The sequence below is a fragment of the Dipodomys spectabilis genome, unplaced genomic scaffold (assembly GCF_019054845.1).
Source record: "Dipodomys spectabilis isolate Male_0828 unplaced genomic scaffold, ASM1905484v1 ptg000039l, whole genome shotgun sequence".
NCBI lineage: Eukaryota > Metazoa > Chordata > Mammalia > Rodentia > Heteromyidae > Dipodomys > Dipodomys spectabilis.
In genome coordinates this window covers 11,080,511-11,105,260 of record NW_024870716.1, presented here as the reverse complement: position 1 = coordinate 11,105,260, position 24,750 = coordinate 11,080,511, and the positions used below count along the sequence as shown (strand labels likewise).

The following is a 24,750-nucleotide window of genomic DNA, read 5'->3' as shown; positions in this document are numbered from 1 at the left end:
CCTGTCCCTGAGTTTTCCTGCTCAAGGCTAACATTCTACCATTTGAACTAAAGCTCTATTTCCAGCTTTTTGCTCATTAACTGGAGACAAAGTGTCTAACAGGCTTTGCGAACCTACCAACCTTCAAACTGCAATCCTTAAATCTCAGCCATCTGAGTTGCTAGGATTACAGGCATGAGACACCAGTGCCCATGTTTTTTGTTTTTTCTTTTTTAATCTTTAAGTAGTTGTATAAGGGAGTTGCCATTTAACAAAGCAGTTTATGAACACAAATGCATCTTGATCAGTCACCCCTTTCAACATTTTCACCCACCCCTCCACTTACATCCCTCTCCCTTTTTTTGATGGCAGCATCTCCCATACCGGTCTGAAAGCTCTAGGCTCAAACCATCCTCCTGCCTTAGCCTCCTATAGATTGCTGCCCCCACACCTAGCCAGGAAAATTCACAGAACATTTTTATCCAATAGCTACTTAATCAGTAAGTTTCAGAATTGGGATTGTTGAAGTAAAATGTTTATGTAGTTGTGCTCATATTCTGGCTTGAATTGAGGTCCTCATATGTTTCGCTTAGGGCTGTTACTCTAACACTTGAGCTACAGCTTTGCTTCTGGTTTTCTGGGGATAAGAATTTCACAAATTTGCTGGGTGCCGGTGACTCATGTCTGTAATCCTAGCTACTCAGGAGGCTGAGATCTGAGGGTCACAGATCAAAGTCAGCCCAGGCAGGATAGTCTGTGAGACTATCTCCAATAAACTACTCAGAAAACTGGACGTGGCACAGTGGCTCAGGTGGTAGAGCACTACCTTGAGCTGAAGAGCTGAGGGACAGCACCCAGGCCCAGAGTTCAAGCCCCATGACTGACCAAAAAAAAAAAAAAAAGAATTTCCCAAAGTTTTCTACCCAGGCTGGTTTCGCACCTCAGCTCTCAGCTCCTGAATAGTTAAATTGACAGGCATGAGCCACCAATGCCTGGCAGAAGTAAAATATTTAACTCAAATTGAACATTACCATTTTAAGGCAAACTCTATGAGTTCCTTACATTTCAGTCTCAAAGGAGCTGAAATCATTTCTGCTGAGCCAGCTGTCACCACCTTCACTTACAGCCATGGCAACTTAATGGACTAATTGCAGAGGGTTGCACTGGATTCTCCTTCCCACTGCTGGACGGCAAGCTGCGGATCCCAAATTGTCATTTACCAAAACCCTGTCGTATTATTAGCATGCTTTTCATACCAGAACCCAAACCAATCATTCTGTCTTATGGTGCCTCTCCTGAGCCACTCAAAAAGCTCTGAAATAGTTCTTTACTGCTATCATAAGGAAGTTTATAAGGAAGCTAATTTCTCCTTCCATTTTCAGACGAATGAACTGAGACAGGTTTAATGGTTTCTAAAATAACTAGAAGGTAGCTGGCATCAGAGAAAAATATACAATTTTAATTTTTTTTTTCAGAGCTGAGGATTGAGAGCCTTTAGGAAGTGCTATAATTCAACTACATCCCAAAGCCCATGACTGTATTTGTCTGTGTGTGTGAGTATGTGTGTGCTCATGCGCTACTACTGAAACTTGAGCTCAGGGCCTTGCTCTCTTTTCGGCTTTTCTACTGGTGCTCTACCACTTGAGTCACAGCTTCACTTCTGTCTTTTTTTTTACATATATGCTTTTCATTGTTATTGTTAAGGTGATAGAGAGAGAGGGGTTACAGTTATGTAAGTCAGGAAATGAATACATTTCTTTTTGAACAGTGTCACCTCTTCCCTCATTTTCTGTTTTTCCCTCCCATTCCCCTTTCCCTTATTTTTGTCTTTTTGCTGGTTAGAGATAAGAGTCTCACCAATTTGTCCAGCAAGGTTAGCTCTGAACCAGGATCCTCAGAGCACATCCTCCTGAGTAGCTAGGATTACAGGCAGGAGACTCGAGGGCCTGGCTTCATGATTGGATTTTTAAACCCTGAGCTTTCCTGCAGAATATAGAAAAAAGAAAAGATGCAATTTCTGATACTTCACCTGCTTGCTGATGCACAGATTTGTTTGTTAAAGGGTGAATCTCAAACAACAAATAATGCAGATTAATAGTGTAAGCAGGTATGTGTTTGGGATCAGTATATTAGAATTACAACCATATTCTAAGATTTAAAGCAATCTTTTTTTAAAGCAATCTTAAACTTGCTTGAATTTTGTTTTAAAGGCAACTAAATATCTTTATGGGTGGAAACTAATCTCTAAGGCAACTCATTTTCCATTCAACCAGATATAAAATAGTTAATGACTGCTGAACATACAACTCAGCCATATCTTTCACTAAAATCACAAATTTAAGCAGTTGTAGTGATGGATGAATGATTAAATCAGCCACCACTAAAATAATAACCTGGTCAGGTGCTGATTGCTCATGTCTGTTATCCTAGCTACTCAAGGGGCTGAGATCTGAGGGTTGAAGTTTAAAACCAGGCTGGGCAGACAAACTGAGCAATTCTTATCTCCAATTAACTAACAAAAAGTACCAGCCTTGAGAGAAAAAGTTGAGCAAGAAGAGTGGAAGGCTCTGAGTTCAAGTTCCAATACCAACAGACACACAGACACACAGACATACACACAAATCAAGCTAAGCTCCTGAAGTCATAAAAATCATTCCAGAAGGATCTGAGAAATGCTCCCCTAAGGAATATGTATAAGAAAGAATCTGAACAACCAGGCCTTGCTCAGTTTCCCCTAGTCCATCAGCATTAGATCATAGCTACCACGTCCAAGATTTAAAGCAATCTTTTTTTAAAGCAATCTTAAACTTGCTTGAATTTTGTTTTAAAGGCAACTAAATATCTTTATGGGTGGAAACTAATCTCTAAGGCAACTCATTTTCCATTCAACCAGATATAAAATATTTCTGCCTGACTCCATAAAGTACACATTGGCTGTTTCTTGTGGTCTTCATTTCTGAAGGCTCCATGTCATCTAAAATGTACACTAAATAATGTTATATACTTTTCTCATGTTAAAGCTGTGTTCTGTTAGCAGTGTCAGTCATAAGCTTAAGGTTGAATAAGGAAAGCAATCTTTTCTCCCCTACAAAAGCAATATGTAGGTGAGCATGGTAGTGAATGCCTGTAGTTCTAGCACTTGGAAATGAGAGTAATTTTTTGGATAGAATCTGGAACACAATTTTTTTCATACTTTAAAAAATGAATGCCTTCTACAAAGAGAGCTAAGCTGTCATTCATGTTTAATGTATGCTGTGTTTGATTAACTCAGAGCTTTTACTCTGCTAAGTTTATCAGTCCTGCTGCATTGGACATTTTTTGTTTTTGTTTTTGTTTTCTTGGCTGATGCCCCTCCTTTCAGGATGGTGGTGACATTACTGTGCTTTCACCCAGTCCCCTTCACAGGGCACAATGTGCTTTTTCCATGTCTCCTGAGGTGATGATTATTAGGGATTATTTCAATTAATAATGACTCATGAAACACCTAAACCTTTTCATGTAATGATACCACAGACCTTTGATGGAGTCCACTTGAAGGGAGAAGTTGGGAGCTGAGGGCAACTTTACCTTTCTTCTTTGGTGCAAGCAATTGTGGGGGTGGGGAGGGCAGTGAGGGGAGGATGGGGAGAGGGAGGGAGGACAGCGGGGACTGGGAAGGATGAGGAGGAGGGGAGGACAGCGAAGGGTGAGAGGAATGGAAGAGAGGCAGAACAACCTGAGTTAAAGCCCCAATAGGGCTTTTTGTTTGTCTGGGTTAAAAAAAAATTTTGTGGGTACCAGTCCTGGGGCTTGAACTCAGGGCTTGGGCGCTGTCCCTGCTTTTTCTCAAGGCTAGCACTCTACTGCTTGAGCCACAGTGCCACATTTAGCTTTTCTGACAGTTTAGTGGAGATAATTGTCTTACAGATTATATGTGTGAGCCACCAGAGCCGTGTGGCATGTGTGTGTGTGTGTGCGCACGCGTGCAAAGAATCTGAAGATGTGAAGAGATTAGCAATGGCAATGTGGCTAACATTCCACACCACTCTAATTGCTATTCCTTCACTCACTTCACCTAACCTGCCAAATGTATTTTCACAACCTTTGCAATTTCCAATGACTCAACCCGGTTCAAACACCTTCTGAGCAAGGTATTGGTGGTGTATGCTTGTTATTCTAGCTACTTGGTGCACTGAGATCTGAGAATCCATTTCAAAGACGGTCTGGACAAACAAATACAAGAGACTCTTATCTCCTATTAACCAGCAAAAAGCCAAAAGTATAGGTGTAATTCAAGCGGTAGGGTTCCAGACTTGAGCAGAAAAAGCCAAGTTACAGTGTGATGCCCCAAATTTAAGCACCAGTCATGTCTGTAATGCCACAGCTCAGGAGGTTGAGATTGGAGGATTATGGTTCAAAGCCAGCCCAGGCAGAAAATCCATGAAACTCTTATCTCCAATTAACTCCCCCCCCCCCCCCCCCCCCCCCCCGCACACACACAAAGCCGGACACGGAGTTGTGGCTCAAATGGTGCAATGCTAACTAGCCTTGAGCACAAAAGGTTAGGAACAGCATCCAAGTCCAGAGTTCAAACCTCAGCACTGCGGGCTAGGAAGGTGGCTCAGTGGTAGAGAGCTTGCTTTGCATGCCCGAGGCCCTGGGTTCGATTCCTCAGCAACACATAAGCAAAAAGAAAAAAGCCGGAAGTGGCGCTGTGGCTCAAGTGGTAGAGCACTAGCCTTGAGCTGAAGAGCTTAGAGACAGCACCCAGGCCCAGAGTTCAGGCTCCACGACCAGACCCAAAACAAACAAACAAACAAACAAAAAAACACCTCAGCACTGCTACACACACACACACACACACACACACACACACACACACACACACACACACACACAGAGTCTCTTTCAGGGCTCTGTATCTGGGACATGTACGAGTTAACCAGACAAAGAGGAGGAGGGTGCTGGAGGAAGGAGGCAACCCTTAGAGAAATTGCCTGTGTGCATTTGGTGGGAAGGGAGGCCAGGGAGGTGGAGGTGAAGTTTGAAAAGCTGCAGGCAGAGTGCCATGCCATGCTGAACAGGGATTTGCCTCCTATAGATAACAGCAAGAACCCCGAGCAATGCCAGCTGGGGAAAGATGTAGTGAGATTCTACAAAGTTCATTCTAGTAGCTATGAGTGGACAGATGAACAGGGCCAGATTCCAGTAGGAAGAGGTTATCTTATCTCCCAAGTCAATTTTCAACTTTTAGAGGAGCACTTCTAGCTGAGTCCCGCAGGACCCTTGACAAGTGAATTAGTTATATCGTCTGGACATTCAGAATACCCTATTTACACAAATTGGGATTTCATGTCACCCTCCAGGCTGACAGGGGTTTCTGTGGGTGGGCACAATGGAGCCAAGCATGACGATGGGAGGCACACACATGCATCTGTCCCCAAGTGGGGACTGTGTCACACACTTGCCATACTCTGTCCTGGGCATGTGGAGAGGAAGAGAGCTTGTTTCCTGGGGAATGCAGGCACACTCTCCTTGAATTAATTACCCACACTAGCCATGTTCATTTTGAAAAGGTTGATTCTGCATTTAAATGACTTACTCATTCACTTATTCATTCTCTCACTTAGTCATTTCTTTAGTGAAGGTACAAAGGCCTGAACTCAGGGCCTGCTGTTTTGCTTGGCATTTTCTGCTCTACCATTACAGCCACAGCTCCATTTCTGGCTTCAAGCTGGTTAACTGGGCATAAGAGTTCCAAGGACTTTTCTGCCTAGGTTGGCTTGGAACTGTGATTCTCAGATCTCAGCCTCCAAAAGAGCTAGGATTCTAGGCGTGAGCCACCAGCTTTGGAGCCATTCTCTTTCTATATGACTTTTATCTATATGATTTGTGTTTGTGTTGAATATTTTGGTGATCTATAATGATTTCCTCTTATTTGTTAAGAGTCATGGCTGGAAACCTTTTTCAAGTGGTAGAAAGCTTCCTGAGAGTCAGAAAATCAAAGTAGTTGAGCACAAGGCTCTGAGTTCAAATTCCTGTTTTACACACACACACACACACACACACACACACACACACACACACACACACACACACACACACACACACTACAAAGTTATTATGTCCAATAACCATTATGTAAAATGGTACTATGTAATAGATGTGTAATCAATGTTTTAAAAAATATTTCTATCAGCCGGGCGCTGGTGGCTCACGCCTGTAATCCTAGCTACTCAGGAGGCTGAGATCTGAGGATCGCGGTTCAAAGCCAGCCCGGGCAGGAGAGACCGTGAGACTCCTATCTCCAATAAACCACCAGAAAACCGGAAGTGGCGCTGTAGCTCAAGTGGTAGAGCGCTCGCCTTGAGCTGAAGAGCTGAGGGACAGCGCCCAGGCCCAGAGTTCAAGCCCCACGACCGACAAAAAAAAAAAAAAAAAAAAAAAATTTCTATCATAAGAGGCTCTTCTAGTCTGTCTATTATTCTTAGTGTAGTAAGTCAGGAAAAGCAGGAAGTTCACTTAAATAGATTGAATGTTTTCCAGGTGCTGGTGGGTAATGTTGTCAACAATAAGTCTGTCCCCTCAGAATACAAAAAATTAAAAGAATAATTTTTTTATCAATCAGACCAGAAATTCAATTTTAGTGTAAAACCAATGTCAAACTGTCCAAAAATAAAATTAATGCAAGTGTATATAACCTTATTTTAATACCTGGGAGGGGGGAGAACTATGCTTTTTTTTGTTTTGTTTTGTCAGTCACAGGGCTTGAACTCTGGGCCTGGGTGCTGTCCCTGAGCTCTTCAGCTCAAGGCTAGTGCTCTACCACTAGAGCCACAGCGCCACTTCCCTTTTTCTGTGTATGTGGAACTGAGGAATCAAATCTGGGACTTCATGCATGCTAGGCAAGCACTCTACCACTAGGTCACATTCCCAGCCCTGCAGCTTTATTTTGAGGATGAGCTACTACACAGCAAATATGTAGAATATCTCATTCAATCTCACTGTGGAACTCCTCATCTAGGGTGTGAGGGATACTACAGAATCTCTTAAACAGCCCAAGTCAAAGGTCTTCTCTTTATAGTAATTTCCCATTGCATTAACCATTGCATACAGAACAATATATTTGCATAATCAAATTCTGTTACCATAGATCTTTGTGATTTCTTACAGTTTCATTTGACTAAATATAACCAGAAGAGTTTCTAAAAACTAAGAAAACAAAGATGCATGCCAGAGGCTTGTTCCTGTAATCCCAGCTACTCAGGAGATTGATACCCAGGCATCATAATTCAAAGCCTGCCTGGGCAGAAAAGTTCATAATACTCTTTTGTTGGTGGTGGTGGTTGTGGGGCTTGAACTCAGGGCCTCAACTCTGTCTCTGAACTTTTTCGCTCAAGGCTAGCTAGCACTCTATCACTTTGAGTCACAGTGCCAATTCTGGTTTTCTGGTAGTTAATTGGAGATAAGAGTCTTAACAGACTTTCTTTCCCCAGGTTGGCTTTGAACTATGATCCTTAGATCTCAGCCTCCTGAGTAGCTAGGATTCCAGGCGTGGTACTCTTCTCCAGTTAACCACCAAAAAGCTGGAAGCAGGGCTGTCACTCCACTGGTAGGGCATTAGCCTTGCACACAAAAGCTCAGGAACAGCACCTACACTCTGAGTTCAAGCCCCAGCACCAAACAGTAATCAAGAGAAGTACATTACATTCAGGCACACTGACCCTCACATTCCAAACAGCTCTAGGACCAGGCCACGCACCTACTCATTTTTCTTTCCCTTTCCCAATCCCTCCTACTTTCTAAATTCCTGGAATTCCTTTTGTGGTAGGGAATTCATCCAGAAGTTGAACAGTATATAACTTTTTGTATTCCCAGAGCACCTTTAACTACTTTTGAATGTTTTTTTTACTTTTTTTTTGGTCAGTTCTGGGGCTTGAACTCTGGGCCTGGGCGCTGTCCCTCAGCTCTTCAGCTCAAGGCTAGCGCTCTACCACTTGAGCCACAGCGCCACTTCTGGCTTTTTCTGTGTATGTGGTGCTGAGGAATTAAACCCAGGGTCTCATGCATGCAAGGCAAGCACTCTACCACTGAGCCACCTTCCCAGCCCCCTGAATGAATCAGAATTCTCTGATCACAAATACTCAAAGCATATTCATCACAGATAATATAAGAACAAAATATGCGTTATTTTTGAGTAGATTTCCCAAAGAGTTTTAAATTGCATTAGGATATATTCTCCATTGTGTTCTACGCATTATATACCATAATTTAAAAAACAAATGCTTCCCATTTAAGCACACTTGGGGGAACTGTAAGAAGTAAAGGGATACTTTTTTTGGGGGGGGGGGTCCGGTCGTGGAGCCTGAACTCTGGGCCTGGGCGCTGTCCCTCAGCTCTTCAGCTCAAGGTTAGCGCTCTACCACTTGAGCCACAGTGCCACTTCCGGCTTTTTTTCTTTTTGCTTATGTGGTGCTGGGGAATCGAACCTAGGACCTCAGGCATGCAAGGCAAGTGCTCTACCACTGAGCCACCTTCCCAGTCCCTAAAGGCATACTTTTAAGGTGTAATATAAAAGATATGGGCTATTTTTAATTCTCTCTTTGCTATGACTTTCAACTTTTTCTTTCTTTTCCTTTTCTTGTTCCAGTATAGAGACTTGAACTCAGGACTTGGACATTGCCATTTAACTTTTTTGCTCATGGATGGTGTACCACTTGAGCCACAGTTCTACTTCCAGCTTTTTGCTGGCTAATTGGAGATGAGTCTGCCTTAGCTGGCTTTGAATAAGGATCCTCTAGATCTCAGCACCTCGAGTAGCTAGAATGACAGATCTGAGCCACTGGTGAAGGGCTGACCCCCACCCTGTTTTCCCAGGTGCATACAGACAACAGGCCAGCCACCCAAGATATGTGCAGAGTGCCTGATACAGGAGGGCGATCCACCTAAGCCTGGCTGCAAACATTCCATTGTGACCCAACCAAAAGCCCCCCACCTCTCTAGACCTCTCATTAACGTCTGGCTCCTTACTTAGTCCTCAAAAATAAAACCCAACTCCTGTCCCACTTCTTTGCACAGTCTCCAAGCCTGAGGGAAGGCTGTGCCCCTCGATGCTCTATCTCAATAAACAGTCCTCCTCTGGGGAAGATTGAGTCCGGCCTGTTTCCTTCCTTTCTCCTCCTCCTAACAACTGGCATCCAACACAATGCCATACCTTCCCTTACCAGAGTAACAGCCAACCTTAAAATGCTCAGCATAACAAATTACTACCAAAAGTCAATGGGTGATTTATAAAACCACCCACGTATTTATGAAGACCACGGAAAGAAGGTTAAAGACTCTTTTGTAAGTTTTTATCTACACTTTAGCTATATTCATGTCACTCTAATTTTTTTAGATTAGCCACAGCTAATTCACCCTTTCTGGTAGGCCAGCAACTGGGGCTTCTCTAGGGCTCTGTGGCTGCCTAACAGCAGTTGAACACTGGGTCATTCCAGCCCAGAAGGTCTTCTGTTGATACCCGAGACCCTGTCGCTTTCAACAACTGCTTTGTCTCTTGCAACTTCAGAGACAGGTATGCAGCACCAGCAGCAGCAACAACAACAACAAAGTACAACCATTATGAAACTCCAGACCTTTTCAAAAAGCTTCAATTAAAGGACATTTATGGGGCTGGGAAGGTGGCTCAGTGGTAGAGTGCTTGCCTTGCAAGCATGAGGCCCTGGGTTCGATTCTTCAGTACCACATAAGCAGAAAAAGCCAGAAGTGGTGCTGTGGCTCAAGTGGTAGGGCACTAGCCTTGAGCTGAAGAGCTGAGGGACAGAGCCCAGGCCCAGAGTTCAGGCCCACCACCAACAAAAAAATAAAAAAAAAAAGGACATTTATGAACAACCCTGATAATCACTGCATGGCATATGAAATGTTAAATTCCTTCTGGAGTCTCAGAAGCCCGGCTTGCATGCACGCATTCTGGATTTCTTCTTCCTCATGCTTGAGTGTTCTTCCCGTGTAGGCTGCAAGGGAATGGCAGCTTACAAGGAAGCTGTTGCTGAAATCCAAGGCTTTCAGAGGCGTTGTTCCTTAGTTGGAAGAACTACCCCAGCATTTCAGCACAAGTCCTAAGATGGCACACCTTTGTTCTCACCCATCAATTCTCTGCACTATGGATTATTCTTGGGATTTTTCAAGAAGGATCTGTCTTACTGACCACCCTAAGACCAATTCTATTCACTTTTTTAGAGTTAGAAATACCAATTATTTGCTGGGGACAGGTAGCTCATACCTGTAACACTAGCTATTCAGGAGGCTGAGATCTGAGGATTGCAGTTCAAAGCCAGCCTGGGCAGGAAAGTCTGGGAGACTATGATCACATGACTCTGAGTCTCCCCCCCCCCCTCTCTCTCTCTCTCTCTCTCACACACACACACACACACAGAGTACCAATTACTTCAGAAAGTTTTCCATATTCCTTATAGCTTCAAGAAATTTACATGTCTAGATTCCATGACTTAGCTGTTCTTGTGGCTTGCTTAGGATTATTTCCCGTAAGGCAACCAGTCAGTCCTTTGTGAGTTTTTTGGGGGGTGGTGGTGGTGGTGTTGGGACTGGGACTAGAACTCAGAACCTGGATATGGTCTCTTAGCTTTTTCACTCAAGCTTGGAACTCTATCACTTGAGCTAACTTTCACTTCTGTCTTTTGCTGGCTAATTGGGGTAAGAGTCTCTTGGATTTGTGTACTTGGGTTGACTTCAAACTGTGATCCTCAGATCTCAAGCCTTCTGAATAACTAAGGCTACAGGTATGAGCTACCAGTACACAGCTGTCTATCTGTCCTCAGCACTTGATTCTGCACCTGCACAAAGCAGCTGCTGAATTCACCAAAGCAGCTTGTACAGTAGGTGGGAGGGAGGATGGATTACCAGCTGGGACTGCCTGCAAAAATTGGCAAACACATACTCACTTACCTATCTCCTTTAACCATCTACAAGAATATACAGAAATGTGAACACAGGGGATTCTAACACAGGGCCAGGACACAGTAGAGGCTCACAGGCTTCTTTCCTTCTGTCCACTGGTCCTCCCCTACACTCCTTTCTGTTTAGTAGCCTGCTCTTCCTGGGTGAGGATAGGGAGCGTGTTTAATTTGAATAAGAATTTTCATCCTTTGTGCCCCAGTTTAGTTTCAGCTTATCCCTGGACCTGTGGGTCTCCAGGCTTCAGGCTGTCATGGCTCTGCTGCTCACAGGTGGGCCTCACTCCTAGCAACTTAGCCTGGGCGCTGACCCTGAGCTGTTTCACTCAAGGCTAGTGCTCTACCACTTTGAGCCACATTGCCACTTCTGGTTTTCTGGTAGTTAACTGGAGATAGCAGTCTCTTGGACTTTCCTGACTGGGCTGGCTCTGAACTGTGATCTTTAGGCCTCAGCCTCTTGAGTAGCTAGGGTTACAGGAGTGAGCCACCAGCACCAGGCTGTTATTTTTAATCATGTACCTTGGCAGATATTTGCAGTCTATATCTCCTTAGCCTTTCAAATTGTAATTAAAGAAAACTGAGAAGAAGCCACAAACGGACTCCACAAACTAACAATCAAAACCGTTAATGATATAACTGATGAGCAGTTGAAAAGGTCAGGTTCGGCATGCACAAGGTCATCTGCACATACACAAAGGAATTGACTAAAGGATGGTAGTATACTCAATGGATGATTCCAATGGTGTAGCTCCTTTGAACATCTAAAAGTTTAACAAAATGAGTACCAGAAAACTGAAACATGTGTTACAGGGGAGGTCACAGGAAGGGGCAGACAACTGGAGGGAGGAAGGATGGGTGAATAAGTGATAATATTCAACAGTACAAGTGTGAAAACTGAACCAGGGAGGGGTGGGGTTGGGAGAGATGGGGGAGAACAGTGGAAAGGATGACACTGAGCAAATGCATTGTACTCAGAAACTAACAGCTTGAATTGAGACAACATTGAACAACTACATGTTTTGTTAAACAATACAGATTTGGAAATTAAACAACCAGCTCTGCCATTTACTTAATCTAGGTGGAAATGTGAGGGTTACTGGGCTGCTTATAGTGAAATGGGAATTAACATACCTAGCTCCCAATTCTCTTTTTGAAAATGCACATGACAGAACATGATTCTGGACCCAATGTAGTCACTCAGCTAACACTGGCTTACAATCCTCAAGCATCATCTTTTTTTTTTTTTTTTACTTTTCAAGCATGTAAATATTAATGCTGGCCTGATAGTTTAGGTTTCTTTATAGAAAGGCTCTAAAGCTTAGGTTTATGTCTATAGTCTGGGTATTTGTATACTTTTTTAAACTCTAGTTGGTCATTGACCAAGTTATGTCCATAGTTCAATAGTGTGGAAAAAAACTGATAACCCAATTTAAACTTCTGTTTCTTAATCTTCCCTTTTCTCTGTAAGAAACCTACAGCACTTTAAAATAATGATTTAAAACAAAACCCACTTGACACATGTTGGTAGCTCAAGCCTGTAATCTTAGCTACTATGGAAGCTGAGATCTGAGGACTGCAATTTGAAGACAGTCTGTGCAGGAAAGTCCATGAGCCTCTTTCATCCAATTATCCAGCAAAAACCTGGAAGTGGAATCTGTGGCTTAAATGGTAAAGTGCCACCTTTCAGTGAAAAAGCTAGAAAGACAGCACTCAGGGTCTGACTGAGTTCAAGCCCCAGTACTGGCACAGGAACATCCCAAAACCTCACTAAAGCTTCACGCTGTCTTTCTGATCACTTGGGCAAGGGAGAAAAGGCTGCATGACATTCAGCTAATTTTCACAACTGGTTTGCCATCCTCCCCTCCTAACTCTCCCTAACCTACAGCTAAAACTGTGGGTTTCATGTTTTGGATACAAGCCCTGCACCCACACGTACATGCGTGGCACTGGGTGGGTGGGGACAAGCAGCCTGCACTACAGCGCAGGGTGCTGCCAGCCAGGCCAAAGTCCCCTTCCTCCTCCTCCCAGGAGTGGGGCAGCGCCAGGGCCAGAGCCTTTTACCCAATGGGATCACTTCCTAGGTCAGACTGCTCTGGACTACCTGGGAGAAGTGGCACTCTCCTGAATTACAGGGGATAGGAAGGGCAGTGGGGTTTTGTCTTTCAAAAGAATATTCATGGAGGTAAGGATTTTAAAAAGAAAAAAACACAGATCATGCACAGCATTCTGCTTAGCTGTAGGCAGACACTCCGGTCTCCGGATGAACTCCTTTGCCTCGCGTTCTTCCACATGGAGACGCGCACGTAGCATGCACACCGACGACGCCCTGGGAAGACCCCGCCAGGGGCATGGCGGGACCGCCGCTCCCCGAGTGTGCGGGTCCCCAGTCCGGAGGTGGCACCGGCAACAGGTGGGCAGAAGCCCGGGGCCGCACCCCGGAGGGCGGCGGGTCCGGACGGGGTGCGTTCCACTCACCGCGGGCCACGGAGCCCCGGCCCTTCCTCGCCAGGGTCTGCTGCACCTGCTCCTGGATCCGCAGGCTCCGGGCCGCCTGCCCGCTGCGGCCGGCGCTGCCCACCAGCTTCAGCTTGGCGTCGGAGGGCAGCGCCAGGCTGGAGCTGTCCAGCTGGCCCAGGATCTGCTGGCCCAGGACGGTCCGGATGTAGCCGCACTCGGCCAGGGAGCCGGGGGCCGCCATGGCGTCGGCGGCGGCGGGCGACGGAGTGAGAAGCCTGGCCCAGGACCGACCCGCAGAGCCGCGGCGGAGCTGGGGGCCGCGCCCCGCCCGCTCGGGCACGCCCCGCCCCGCCCCGCCCCCTGGCGCCCCGCCCCGCCCCCTGCGCGGGGGTGGGGGTCGGATGGGAGCCTCCGCGCACGGCCGGCCCCGGGGGCGGGGCGCGGCTCCGGCCCGCGGGCGCGCTCACTCAGGTCGCGAGGGGCGGGCGGGGCGCGCAGCGTGGGGCGCACTGCGGGCGCGGCCCCGCCCCCAGGGCCGCGGGCGGGGCGCCGCGCTGTCGGGCTCCGCGGGCCACGCGGGCGGCCCTCCCGCGTCCGCGGGCCGTGAGGGGCCCCGGGGTCGGGGGAAGCCGCGGGAGGACCGCGCGCCCGGACGGCGACGTGAGGCGTGGGACTCCGAGAGGAGTCTCCCTTCCTCCCCGCACAGACGCAGCCCCGGAAGCCAGTTCCTCCCGCAGCGCTGCTGTTCTCCCCGCAGACACACGCTGTACCCGGCGCTCGCGCTCGTCCTCCTCGCCTGGGAACAACACCCACGCCGGGAACCGGGGAGAGGCGCTGGCAGGGCCGACTGTTCCAGGCGATCCTGTTGAATAGCCCTGCCGACCTTGATGCGCCCGCTTCACCCCCAGCCTCGGGGCGAGGACCGGTGCCCTGGGCCTCTGCCCTTCCACCGCAGCTCCCGAAACTACTACTAATCACTCCTCCTCGTGTTTCACACGCAGTTCAGTACCGAAAGTTCGAGAGCCAAGCTCCACAGAAAGGGCCTTCCACCTTAATGTCTACCACCTGAGCCATTCCCCCGACTTTCCTCTTTGGACTTGAGAGGCAGAAAGGAAAAGATTCGTTCTTGGCATTGAGCTGCTCTTCCCTTGGAGCACGTGGTCGGTAGGTCCACTTTCCTTAAAATAGTTGAATGGTGCTGGGCTCTGGTGGTTCACAGGTCATCCTAGCTGCTCAAGAGACTGAGATCTGAGGATCGCAGTTCAAAGCCAGTCCCAGCAGGAAAGTCCCTGAGCCTCATCTCCCAATAAACCACCGGAAAACACGTGGTAGCGTGCTAGCCTTGAGTGAAAAAGCTCAGGGACAACGCGCAGGCCCTGAGTTCAAGGTCCATGAACACCATCACCACCAACAAAAATCAGTTGTTGAGAATGCACCTTTCCTCCACACCTCTGGGAAGTACATGGCTTCCTGTTTCCTGCCAGCAGTAAGACAGTATAGAGCAAACCAGGGCTAAAGGTCTGGACAAGTGAGAGATGACCATGTCACCACTGTTTCTCAACAAAACCACATGGCCAAAGGTTGTGTGGAATGTGGATCTTGTAAGCAATTTCTCCCAGCTCCAGTCCTACCAGTGTTTACGTGATGTATACCTTGTGCACAGCCCCATTATGCAGCCAGATGTAAACGTCCAACAGCGATGCTGAGATTTAATTGAAAACCAAAAGAGATTTAATTGAAAACTGAACTTGAGGGTCAAATAATTGTAGACTCTGACCAACGAGCTCTGTTCCTGGTCCCCTCTTTCCCAAGGTCTCTTTTGGCAGCCCCAGGTCTGCAGCTTTGAAAGGTGATTTCAGTTCCTGCCCCTGGGGCTGGGGACATCTAAGTCATCACCCTGATTTCATGTGCCTGCTGATAGTGACTTAAAAGCTCAGCTCTGACTCCATCACTATCCTGCACTGGGAAATGGAAAGGAAATTTTCTTTTTTATTTTCTTTGTTGGTACTGGTCCTGGAGCTTAAAATCAGGGCTTTCTCTCTCTCTCTTAAAGCTGTGTTCTACCACTTTGAGCCACAGTGCCACTTGTGGTTTTCTGGTGGTTAATTGGAGAAAAGCCAGCCTCGCTTTGAACCACGATTCTCAGATCTCAGCCTCCTGAGTAGTAGAGATTACAGTTGTGAGCACACAGTGCTGGCTCTCTCTTTTATTTTAATTAGCCTAACTTCGCTTTGTTTGCTCTGTGTGTGTGTGTGTGTCGTCTTATTCCCTTTTTTAAAGTGTGATGTTGTATGATACGACATGTACCTATTAGGTAAGCTCCAGTCACTGATCACAGGAAATCTTGTTCACATGTACTTGGGTGACTGCATGGGAGGAAGGGGCACAAAACATAGTGTTGGCTTACCCTCTGCAAACGTCCTGCTTTCAAGAAGTCTCTATATTGTTGAATGGGTGCAATAGAAGTAGGGATTCTCCTAGCTAGCTACAGATCTGTGATCTCAGTTTGAGGCTAGCCCAGGCAGAAAAGCCTATGAAACTCCAATGAACCAGAAAAAAAAAAAAGCAAGACGTGGAGCTATGGCTCAACTGATAGAGTGCTAGCCTTGAGCAAACAAGTCAGGGTCATCACTCATATCCTGAGTTCAAGCTCCAGTACTGGCATGCGTGTGCATGTGTGTGTGCACACAAACTCACAAGTTCTATGGGAAAAAAGTTTTCTATATTCAGTGATGAGTAATCATGGAAATGTCCAACATCCCACAACATCTCCTGTGGACTCCCTGCCTTCAGGCCTGTGGTCACAGGTCAGCCTGCCACATGGATCAGCAGTGACACACCTCCTGAACAAAGAAGACCCTCTGGTGACCACCTGCCTCCCATCTCTGCTCCAATTTTCTCTACAATGCTGATCTTTAACCCATATGCGCTATGTTCTTATTTCAGTACTGTGACCCTAACAACTTATAGTCTTATAAGGGAAAAACCCAACCAACCAAGATAACATTTAAATTTGTTGTAAGTGTGCCAGTCCTGGGCTTGAAGTAAAGACTATGTGCACTTGGTTAGGTTTTTGATTCAAGGATGGCAATCACAATTTGAGTCATGGGGGCTGGGAAGGTGGCTCAGTGGTAGAGCGCTTGCCTTGCATGCCTGAGGCCCTGGGTTCAATTCCTCAGCACCACATAAACAAAAAGAAAAAAGCCGGAAGTGGCGCTGTGGCTCAAGTGGTAGAGCGCTAGCCTTGAGCTGAAGAGCTGAGGGACAGTGCCCAGGCCCAGAGTTCAGGCCCCACGACCGGACCCCCCCACCCCCCCTCCCCCCCAAAAAAAGTTGAGTCATGGCTCCATGTCCAGGTTTTTGGTATTTAATTGGAACTAAGTGTTTCACTGAGTTTCCTGCCTGGGCTGACTTCCTACCAATCCCAGCCTTCTCAGTAGGATTACAGCCACCATAGCCTTGTTCTAAGATAACTTTTCAAGAGAGCTCTGATCACCCAGTTGGAAGGTGGAAACAAAATGCTAAGAATCCCTTTCTGGCATCTGGCTATTCTGTAAGTTGTCTAGTACTTAGATTCACTTTGGAAAACATGTCTATTATTTCTTTTCTTTCATTTACCAACAAAATCTGATAAAAGAAAAAAAAGCAAAACCACAGTAAGTATCAATTATGACGTTTGGGTTCCGTTCTTTTCGCTGGGACCCTAAAATAAAAGATTTTCTTTTCAATTAGTTTTAATCCATTTATTTTTTTGAGCTAGTACTAGGGCTTGAACTCAAGCCTCATGCTCTCGCTTAGATTTTTGCTCAGAGCTGGTGCTGTACCACTTGAACAACATCTCCATTTCCAGCTTTTTGATAGTTTATTGGAGATAAGAGTGTCTTGCATTTGACTATCTAGGCTGGCTTTGAATTTTTTTGGGGGGGCAGAGGGAGGAGGTTGTGGGTCTTGAACTCTGAGTCTGGGTGCAATCCCTCAGCTCTTCAGCTCAAGACTAGTGCCCTTACCACTTGAGCCACAGTGCCACTTCTGGTTTTCTGGTGGTTTATTGGAGATGAGAGTCTCATAGACTTTCCTGCCTAGGCTGGCTTTGAACTGTGAGCCTCAGATCTCAGCCTCCTGAGTAGCTAGGATTACAGACATGAGACATTGGTGCCTGACTTGGCTTTGAATCTTGATATTTAAGTCTCAGCCTCGTGATTACAAGTATGAGTTACTGATGCCCAGCAGGATTGAGATTTGACCTAATTTATACACTCTAGCTTTGAAACACTAATCTTTGTTTTCAAATCTACAGTTAGGATTTCCTTAGAACGATCTTTAAATTTCGGGGAACACCACTCTGCAACCAATAAAGTTCCAAGAGGAGTAAATAAATATAACTTAAGGCTTAAGGCAGAAATAACACTTTAGTGGAAAATATTAAAGAACATTAATGGCTCTCAAATCTTTGATTTATATTAAGAAAACAAAATCCTAACCTTGGACTTACTAAAAACATGACAACATGCATCAAGCTGTTTCCTACTACTTCTAGGGAATTAATGTCAATTGCTTTCCAAATATTTCCTAAATCAGTCTAAGGGGCCTGGCAGAGAGAAAATCTAAAATAACCCTCTGAATTGATTTCCACTTTTAGCAAATGGATATGTTGCCAAGGCAATCAGTAGCAGTTTTGTCATCAGCTCTGTAAACTGAAGCTGGATCAGGTCTCCAAAAGGAAGCTGTGAACATGGAGGTGCTGAAAACCACTCTCCATGGGTACTGAGGGCTAAGGTGTTTAATTCACATGTTCATCTTATCTGCCATTTGGGGTATATTGTGAGTATATAGGTCTGCATCCTATTCTTTTTGAGAGTAACTCAAATTTGGTGTGGGAGGTGGAAACTAGGTGAGCACTGGGCAGTAGGCTGGCAGTGAGTAATTTGTGCACAGGAAGGCAGGAGTTGAGTAGCTCCTATAATCAGGACTCTTACGTGGGCACTGGTGGCTTATACCTATAATTCTAGCTACTCTTGAGGCTAGGATCTGAGGATGTGGGTTTGAGGCCAGTCCTCAAAGACAAATCCAAGAGACTTATCTCCAGTTAACCACCAAAAAGTTAAGGAGTGGCTCAAGTGGGAGAGTGCCAACCTTGAGCAGCAACAACAAAAAAAAGCTAAGTGAGAGCACTAGGCCCAGATTCAAGTCCCAATACCAACATACACACAAATTTAAATATATATAAATATAAAATAATATAAACTGTATAATTGTTACATATAATATTTGTATAACATGCAAAATATTCACATGTAAATTTAAAATGTAAATATGTAATCTATAATAAAATATATGTACAGGAATATGATATATATTGCACTTCATATATTTGAAGTATTTGGGAGTTGAATATAAGGCCCTGTTTTACATAAATGTACATTCACTCATGAATAACCTATTTGCATTTCTGGTTTCTTTTTTTGTATGCACAGTAATCTTTTTTAACTCCCCAAAGTAAAGTATTACTTATTTATAATCTTAAAAATTGTCTTTCAGTATATATACAAAGGAGTTTTTATTTATTTGTTAATTAATTAATTAATTTTTTGTTGGTCCTGGGGCTTGAACTCTGGCCTGGGTGCTGTCACTGAGCTCTTTTGCTCAAGGCTAGCATTCTACCACTTTGAGCCAAAGCACTACTTCCAGTTTTCTGGTGGTTAATTGGAGATAAGAGTCTCATGGAATTTCCTGCCCAGGCTGGCTTTGAACCACGATCTTGGCCTTCTAGGTAGCTAGGATTACAGGTGTGAGCCATCAATGCCCAGCTGAGGAGTTTATATTTTATATAGGAAAAATAAAGCTAAAAACCTGGCCTGGGTTTTAGAAGCCCCACCTCCTCATCCCTTCTCTTCTTCTCTTTCACTGCTCATGGTGATGAGCCATCACCATCACCTCTGCCTCTCTCATGGAAGAGGGAAGGAGATAAGGGGAGTGCATGCAGGTGTGGAAGCGACGCTGGCACCTTGGCTGCATTTAACATGATTTACACTCAATAATGGGCCAATTGTTATTATTTAGAATTAGCATCTCTCTCAGAGACTGGCAAAATGATCATCATTACTATTTTATGTGTGTGTGCCTGCACTGGCTGCTTAAACTCGGGTCTCTTTCTTAGGCTTGTTTATTTTCCACTCAAGGCTGTCTGACACTCTACCACTTGGGCCACATCTCATCTTCCTGCTTTTTGCTGGTTAATTGGACGTGAGTTTCTGTCCAGGGGATCTTAGCTTTCTGAATAGCTAGGATTACAGGTGTGAGCCACATTACATAGCACACACACACACACACACACACACACACACACACACACACACACACATTTTTGTCAGTCGTGGGGCTTGAACTCTGCGTCTGGGCACTGTCCCTCAGCTCTTCAGCTCAAGGCTAAGGCTCTACCACTTGAGCCACAGTGCCACTTCTGGTTTTCTAGTGGTTAATTGGAGATGAGTCTCATGGACTTTCTTGCCTTGGCTGGCTTTGAACCGCTATGCTCAGATCTCAGCCTCCTGAGTAGCTAGGATTACAGGCGTGAGGCTCTAGTGCCCAGCCCTTTTATATTTTTTATAGGTAGTTTCTATTGAAAGATAAGATCTGAGGAATTTGATTGCTAACATTATTGTTATTTTTTTAGAGAACGCTGTAACAATGTGTTAAGTGCAGGAAAGTTTAAGCAATCACTTGTTTTCACAATTTCTTTTGCTCCTGGAACCTGAAACCCAGAAGTTCTGGCAAATCTCACATAGTCAAGGCTGTTTTAGTCCGGGCTTCTGTGGCAGTCCCCTTGCAAAGGGGCCTTAGGGAAGCCCCCGGGTCTCCATGGTAACAAGGATGGGTCTGGGTAGAACACACATTGCTGCATGCCTGAGCTCACTCGCTTAGTTGGATAGCCCAAGCTTTGCTAGCAACCAAATTTCCTCAACATCACTGCTGGGTTCATGTTCAAATTTAGAATCTATCTGAACATTCTGCTCTTTTAAGCTCCAAGTGTTCTATCTCAGATCACAGGAGTTTTGGTTTTGAAGAAATCCTGGCCAGAGAACAAAAGTCAAATAGAAACCTTAGGGGTTGCTGGTATATGCAGAGGAGGAAGGTCTTGGGAATTTGAGACTGAGGCAACAGCTTCTATGAAGATGCTTTACTGACCTCATCCATACTTTGACTAAACTGTGAACTCTGTGTGTGTGTGTGTGTGTGTGTGTGTGTGTATTTGTGTGACCATAATAGGACTTGAACTTGCCTTCATGCTCTTCCTTGGCTTTTTCCCTCAAGGCTGGTGCTCTTCCCCTTGAGCCTCTGCTCTATGTCAGCTTTGTGCTAGTTAATTAGAAAGGAGTGTGTGTTATGGACTCTTCTACCTGGAGTGCTTTAAACTGGGAAACTTAGATCTCAGCCTCCTGAGTAACTGGGAGTGAGCCAAGGGCACCCAGCTAGTACTAGGGTTTGAACTCAAGGTCTCATGCTTTCTAGGCTAGGCAGGGGTTCTAGGCAGGGGTTCCCCAGCACTAGGACTGACTTAGATTCTGTCACCTGTTGAGTTTCCATGAAATATCCAAGAGAAATGCCTACAATTTCAGTAATTATCTGAAAATTACTCGTCCTCCCGACTACTTCTTAGAGGATTGCTCTGGGGAGTAGGTTTCAGCATGAAATTTTGGGGGAGGGGCTGGGAAGGTGGCTCAGTGGTAGAGTGCTTGCCTAGCATGCATGAGGCCCTAGGTTCAATTCCTCAGCACTACATAAACAGAAAAAGCCAGAAGTGGCGCTGTGGCTCAAGTGGTAGAGCGCTAGCCTTGAGCTGAAGAGCTGAGGGACAGCGCCCAGGCCCAGAGTTCAAGCCCCTCGACCAACCAAAAAGAAAGAAATTTTGGCGGAGGGCCAAAATACTCTGATCAGAGAAGGTATATGCCAAACGGAACTGAAAACTGATACTAAAGCAAATACCTGAAACATGTATTTATTCTTCACAGCAGCACTATTCACAATCACTCAAGTGTGAATCAATGAATGAACATGTAAACAAACTGGTATGTGTGTGCATTAAAATACTTTTCAGCCACAGAACTTCAACACTCATATACACTACAGCCTGAATGAAACTTGAAATCACAATTCTAGAGGAGTGTTGATGGCTCATGCCTGTAATCCTAGCTATTCAGATAGGAAGCTCAGCTCTGAAGATTATAGTTCAAAGCCAGCCCTGGGCAGAAAAGTCTGTGAGACTCTTATCTCCAATCAGAAAGCTGGAAGTGGAGATGTTGCTTCAGGGATAGAGCACCAGCCTTGAAAGGTAAAGCTAAGCAAGAGCATGAGGGCTTAAGTTCAAGCCCCAGATCCAGCACATGTACTGACACGCACGTACACACACACACACACACACACACACACACACACACATCGTTGATCTTACATGAATTTCATATCAAACATCATAGCTGAATGCTCACCAGATGCAAGCCCCGGTAGTAGGCAGGGATTCAGAATTTTTCAGTTTTTACTCATGTAAACAAAATGAACAATATCTGTTCAATATCAATTTCTAAGGCAAGTAAGTATTTAAGTGAGAAAGTGAAACAAGTCAAGGTATTTGTTAGGATGTTGTTCTTTGATATTGAGTTGTGGGAGGGGCGGAGACTATTTTTGGCTTAGTTTTTTTAGTTGAAAAGGTACGCTAATAGAGCTTTGAATGAGCATATGATTTTTTCTTATAGAATAAGGCTTTTTTTTTTGGGGGGGGGGAGTGGTGGATGGGAAAGGTTGGCAGTATAGGGACTGAATTTAGGACCTTGTGCTTGCTAGTTAACATTTGAGCCATAACTCCAGTCTCTCCTGCTTTTAATCTTTCTTTCTTTGTTTCTTTCTTTTTCTTTGCCTCTTTCTTTTTTCCTTTCTTTTTTAAAAATAAGGTCTCATGCTTTTGACAAAGGTAGTATCAAGTAAGATCCTCTCATGTCTACCTTCTGTATAACTGGGATTGCATATATGTACTGCTACATCTGGCTTGTTTTTCAGATCAGGTCTTGCTAACTTTGTCTGGGCTGGCCTTGAAACAAAATATCCTCGAGTATTTTGGAGAATTATCACAAATATGTGATATTCTTATCTCTAATTAACTAGCAAAAAGTCATAAATAGAGGTGTGGCTTAAGTGGTATTTTGCCAGCCTAGAGCAACAAAGTTAATCAGAACTAAGAGGTCATGAGTTCAAGTCCCTGTACTGGTACTAAACAAAGAAAGAAAAGGAGAAACAAGCTAGAAATACTGTTATCTTAAAAATGTTCAGGAAAACTATAACTTTTCTCATTTTTCTTTTCTGGTGATCTACTTGGACAGCATCACCTTGTCTCCTGCAAAGCTGGCATTGAGCTACAGCGACACCATGTGGCTTTTCTGGGGTATTGGCACCCAAATAGGACTGATTTCTTTTCCCCTCTGTACTAGTACTGAGGCTTAAACTCAGAGCCTTGTACTTTTAGAATTTTCTCTCCAGGCTAGTGGTCTACCAGTTGAGCCACACCTTAGCTTCTGTTTTTTTTTTTCTTTTTTTGGGTCCGGTCATGGGGCCTGAACTCTGAGCCTGGGCACTGTCCCTCAGTTCTTCAGCTCAAGGCTAGCGCTCTACCACTTGAGCCACGGCGCCACTTCCGGCTTTTTTTCCTGCTTATGTGGTGCTCAGGAATAGAACCTAGGGCCTCATACATGCAAGGCAAGCGCTCTACCACTGAGCCACCTTCCCAGCCCAACTTCTGGCTTTTTTCTGGCTATGATTATAGGTGGGGGCTGGTGGCCCCTGGCCAACAATGTATTCTTTACTTATGTGTCACCACATATGGAAAACAACAAGAAATAATAACATTTTAAGCCTGCCAGGGATCCTCATCCTCTGATTGCTATCTGATAAAACCATTTTTGTTTTTTCTAGAATGGAGTGGTTTCAGTAGAGTGAAAGAAAGCCTAGACTTTGAGAAAGTAAAATCTATGATAGTGCTGATAAAACTGTCAGTGCCCTTAAAGCAATGTGATTCATAAGGCAGAGAGAACGTGTCTGGTGCCAGTGGCTCATGCCTGTAATCCTAGCTACTAGGGGACTGAGGCAGGGGCATAGGGAACTTGAAACCAGTCTGACCTGCAGAGCAGGCTTCTATCTCATATTCCTGCAGCTTCAGAAATACTCAGAATGTCTTGATTGAAAACAAGAGGAGGAAAGAAAATTTGAAACAAATAATAAAGTAAAAGTAGATTTGGCAGCATACAAACACATACTGTAGATTCGAAAGGGTAGGTTGTTCTAGTTGTGAGAAAAGCCATCTTCCTTCCTTCCTTCCCTTTCCTTCCTTCTTTCCTTCCTTTTCCTCCTTTCTTTCTTTCTTTTTCTTTCTTTCTTTCTTTTTTTCTTTCTTTCTTTCCTTTCCTTCCTTTTTCTTTCCTCCCTTCTTTTCTTTCTTTCCTCCCTTCTTTTCTTTCTTTCCTTCCTTCTCTCCTTCCCTCCATCCTTCCTTTTCTTCCCTCCTTCCCTTTCCTTCCTTTCTTTCTCTTCCCTACCTCCCTCCCTTCTTTTCCTTCCTTCCTTCCTTCCTTCCTTCCTTCCTTCCTTCCTTCCTTCCTTCCTTCCTTTCTTTCTCTCTCTCTCTCCCTTTCTTTCCTTCCTTCCTTTCTTCCTTCCTTCCTTTCTCTCTTTCTTTCTCTTCCTTTTAGTCAATCTCTTGGGAATTGTTTTCCTGAACAGTTCCTGCTACAAGCTCATTGAGTTTTAGTTACGTCCAGTTCTATTATAAGGAACATCTTTTTGTACCTGGTGAACCTGAGGCTAGTCAATAGGACAGAGGGGCAGGACCTTCTGGGTTAGGAAAGCAGCATGTCTGGTTTGTTTGTTTGCTTCCTGGTTTTGGGGGATGGAGCATGGTTTTGTAGAAGCAAACTTTGCCTTGCTAAGTTCCTTTACATTGGTGTCCTTACTCCTATGTGAATCATGAGGCATATCTATATATAGTTTTTAGTCCATTATAACCAATTACTTGTTTTTTTTTTTTTTTTTTTGGAGTTGTAGGGCTTGAACTCAGGACCTGGGCACTGTCCCTGAGCTCTTCTGCTCAGGGCTAGCACTCTATCACTTCAAGCGACAGCTCTACTTCTGGTTTTCTGGTGGTTAATTGGAGATGAGTCTCATGAACTTTCCTGCCTAGGCTGGCTTTGAATGGCAATGCTTAGATCTTAGCCTCCTGAGTACTTAGAATTGTAGGCATGAGCCACCAGCGCCTGGCCCCAATTACGATTGGAGGGTTTATAAAACCAGACATTGAAGCTGACTGCTGGTGACTCACTCA

At 44.9% G+C, this 24,750-nt stretch overlaps 1 protein-coding gene across 1 annotated transcript in view; it reads right to left on the bottom strand.

Moving 5' to 3' along the window:
• Pkp2 (plakophilin 2) overlaps window positions 1–13,673 on the bottom strand; it is a 61,035-nt gene extending 47,362 nt beyond the window's left edge. Inside the window, exon 1 of the mRNA XM_042677732.1 lies at window positions 13,407–13,673. Within this exon, the coding sequence (XP_042533666.1) occupies window positions 13,407–13,629 (223 nt within the window). The 5' untranslated portion in view covers window positions 13,630–13,673. The remainder of the gene's footprint in view (window positions 1–13,406) is intronic.
• Window positions 13,674–24,750: the final 11,077 nt, after the last annotated feature.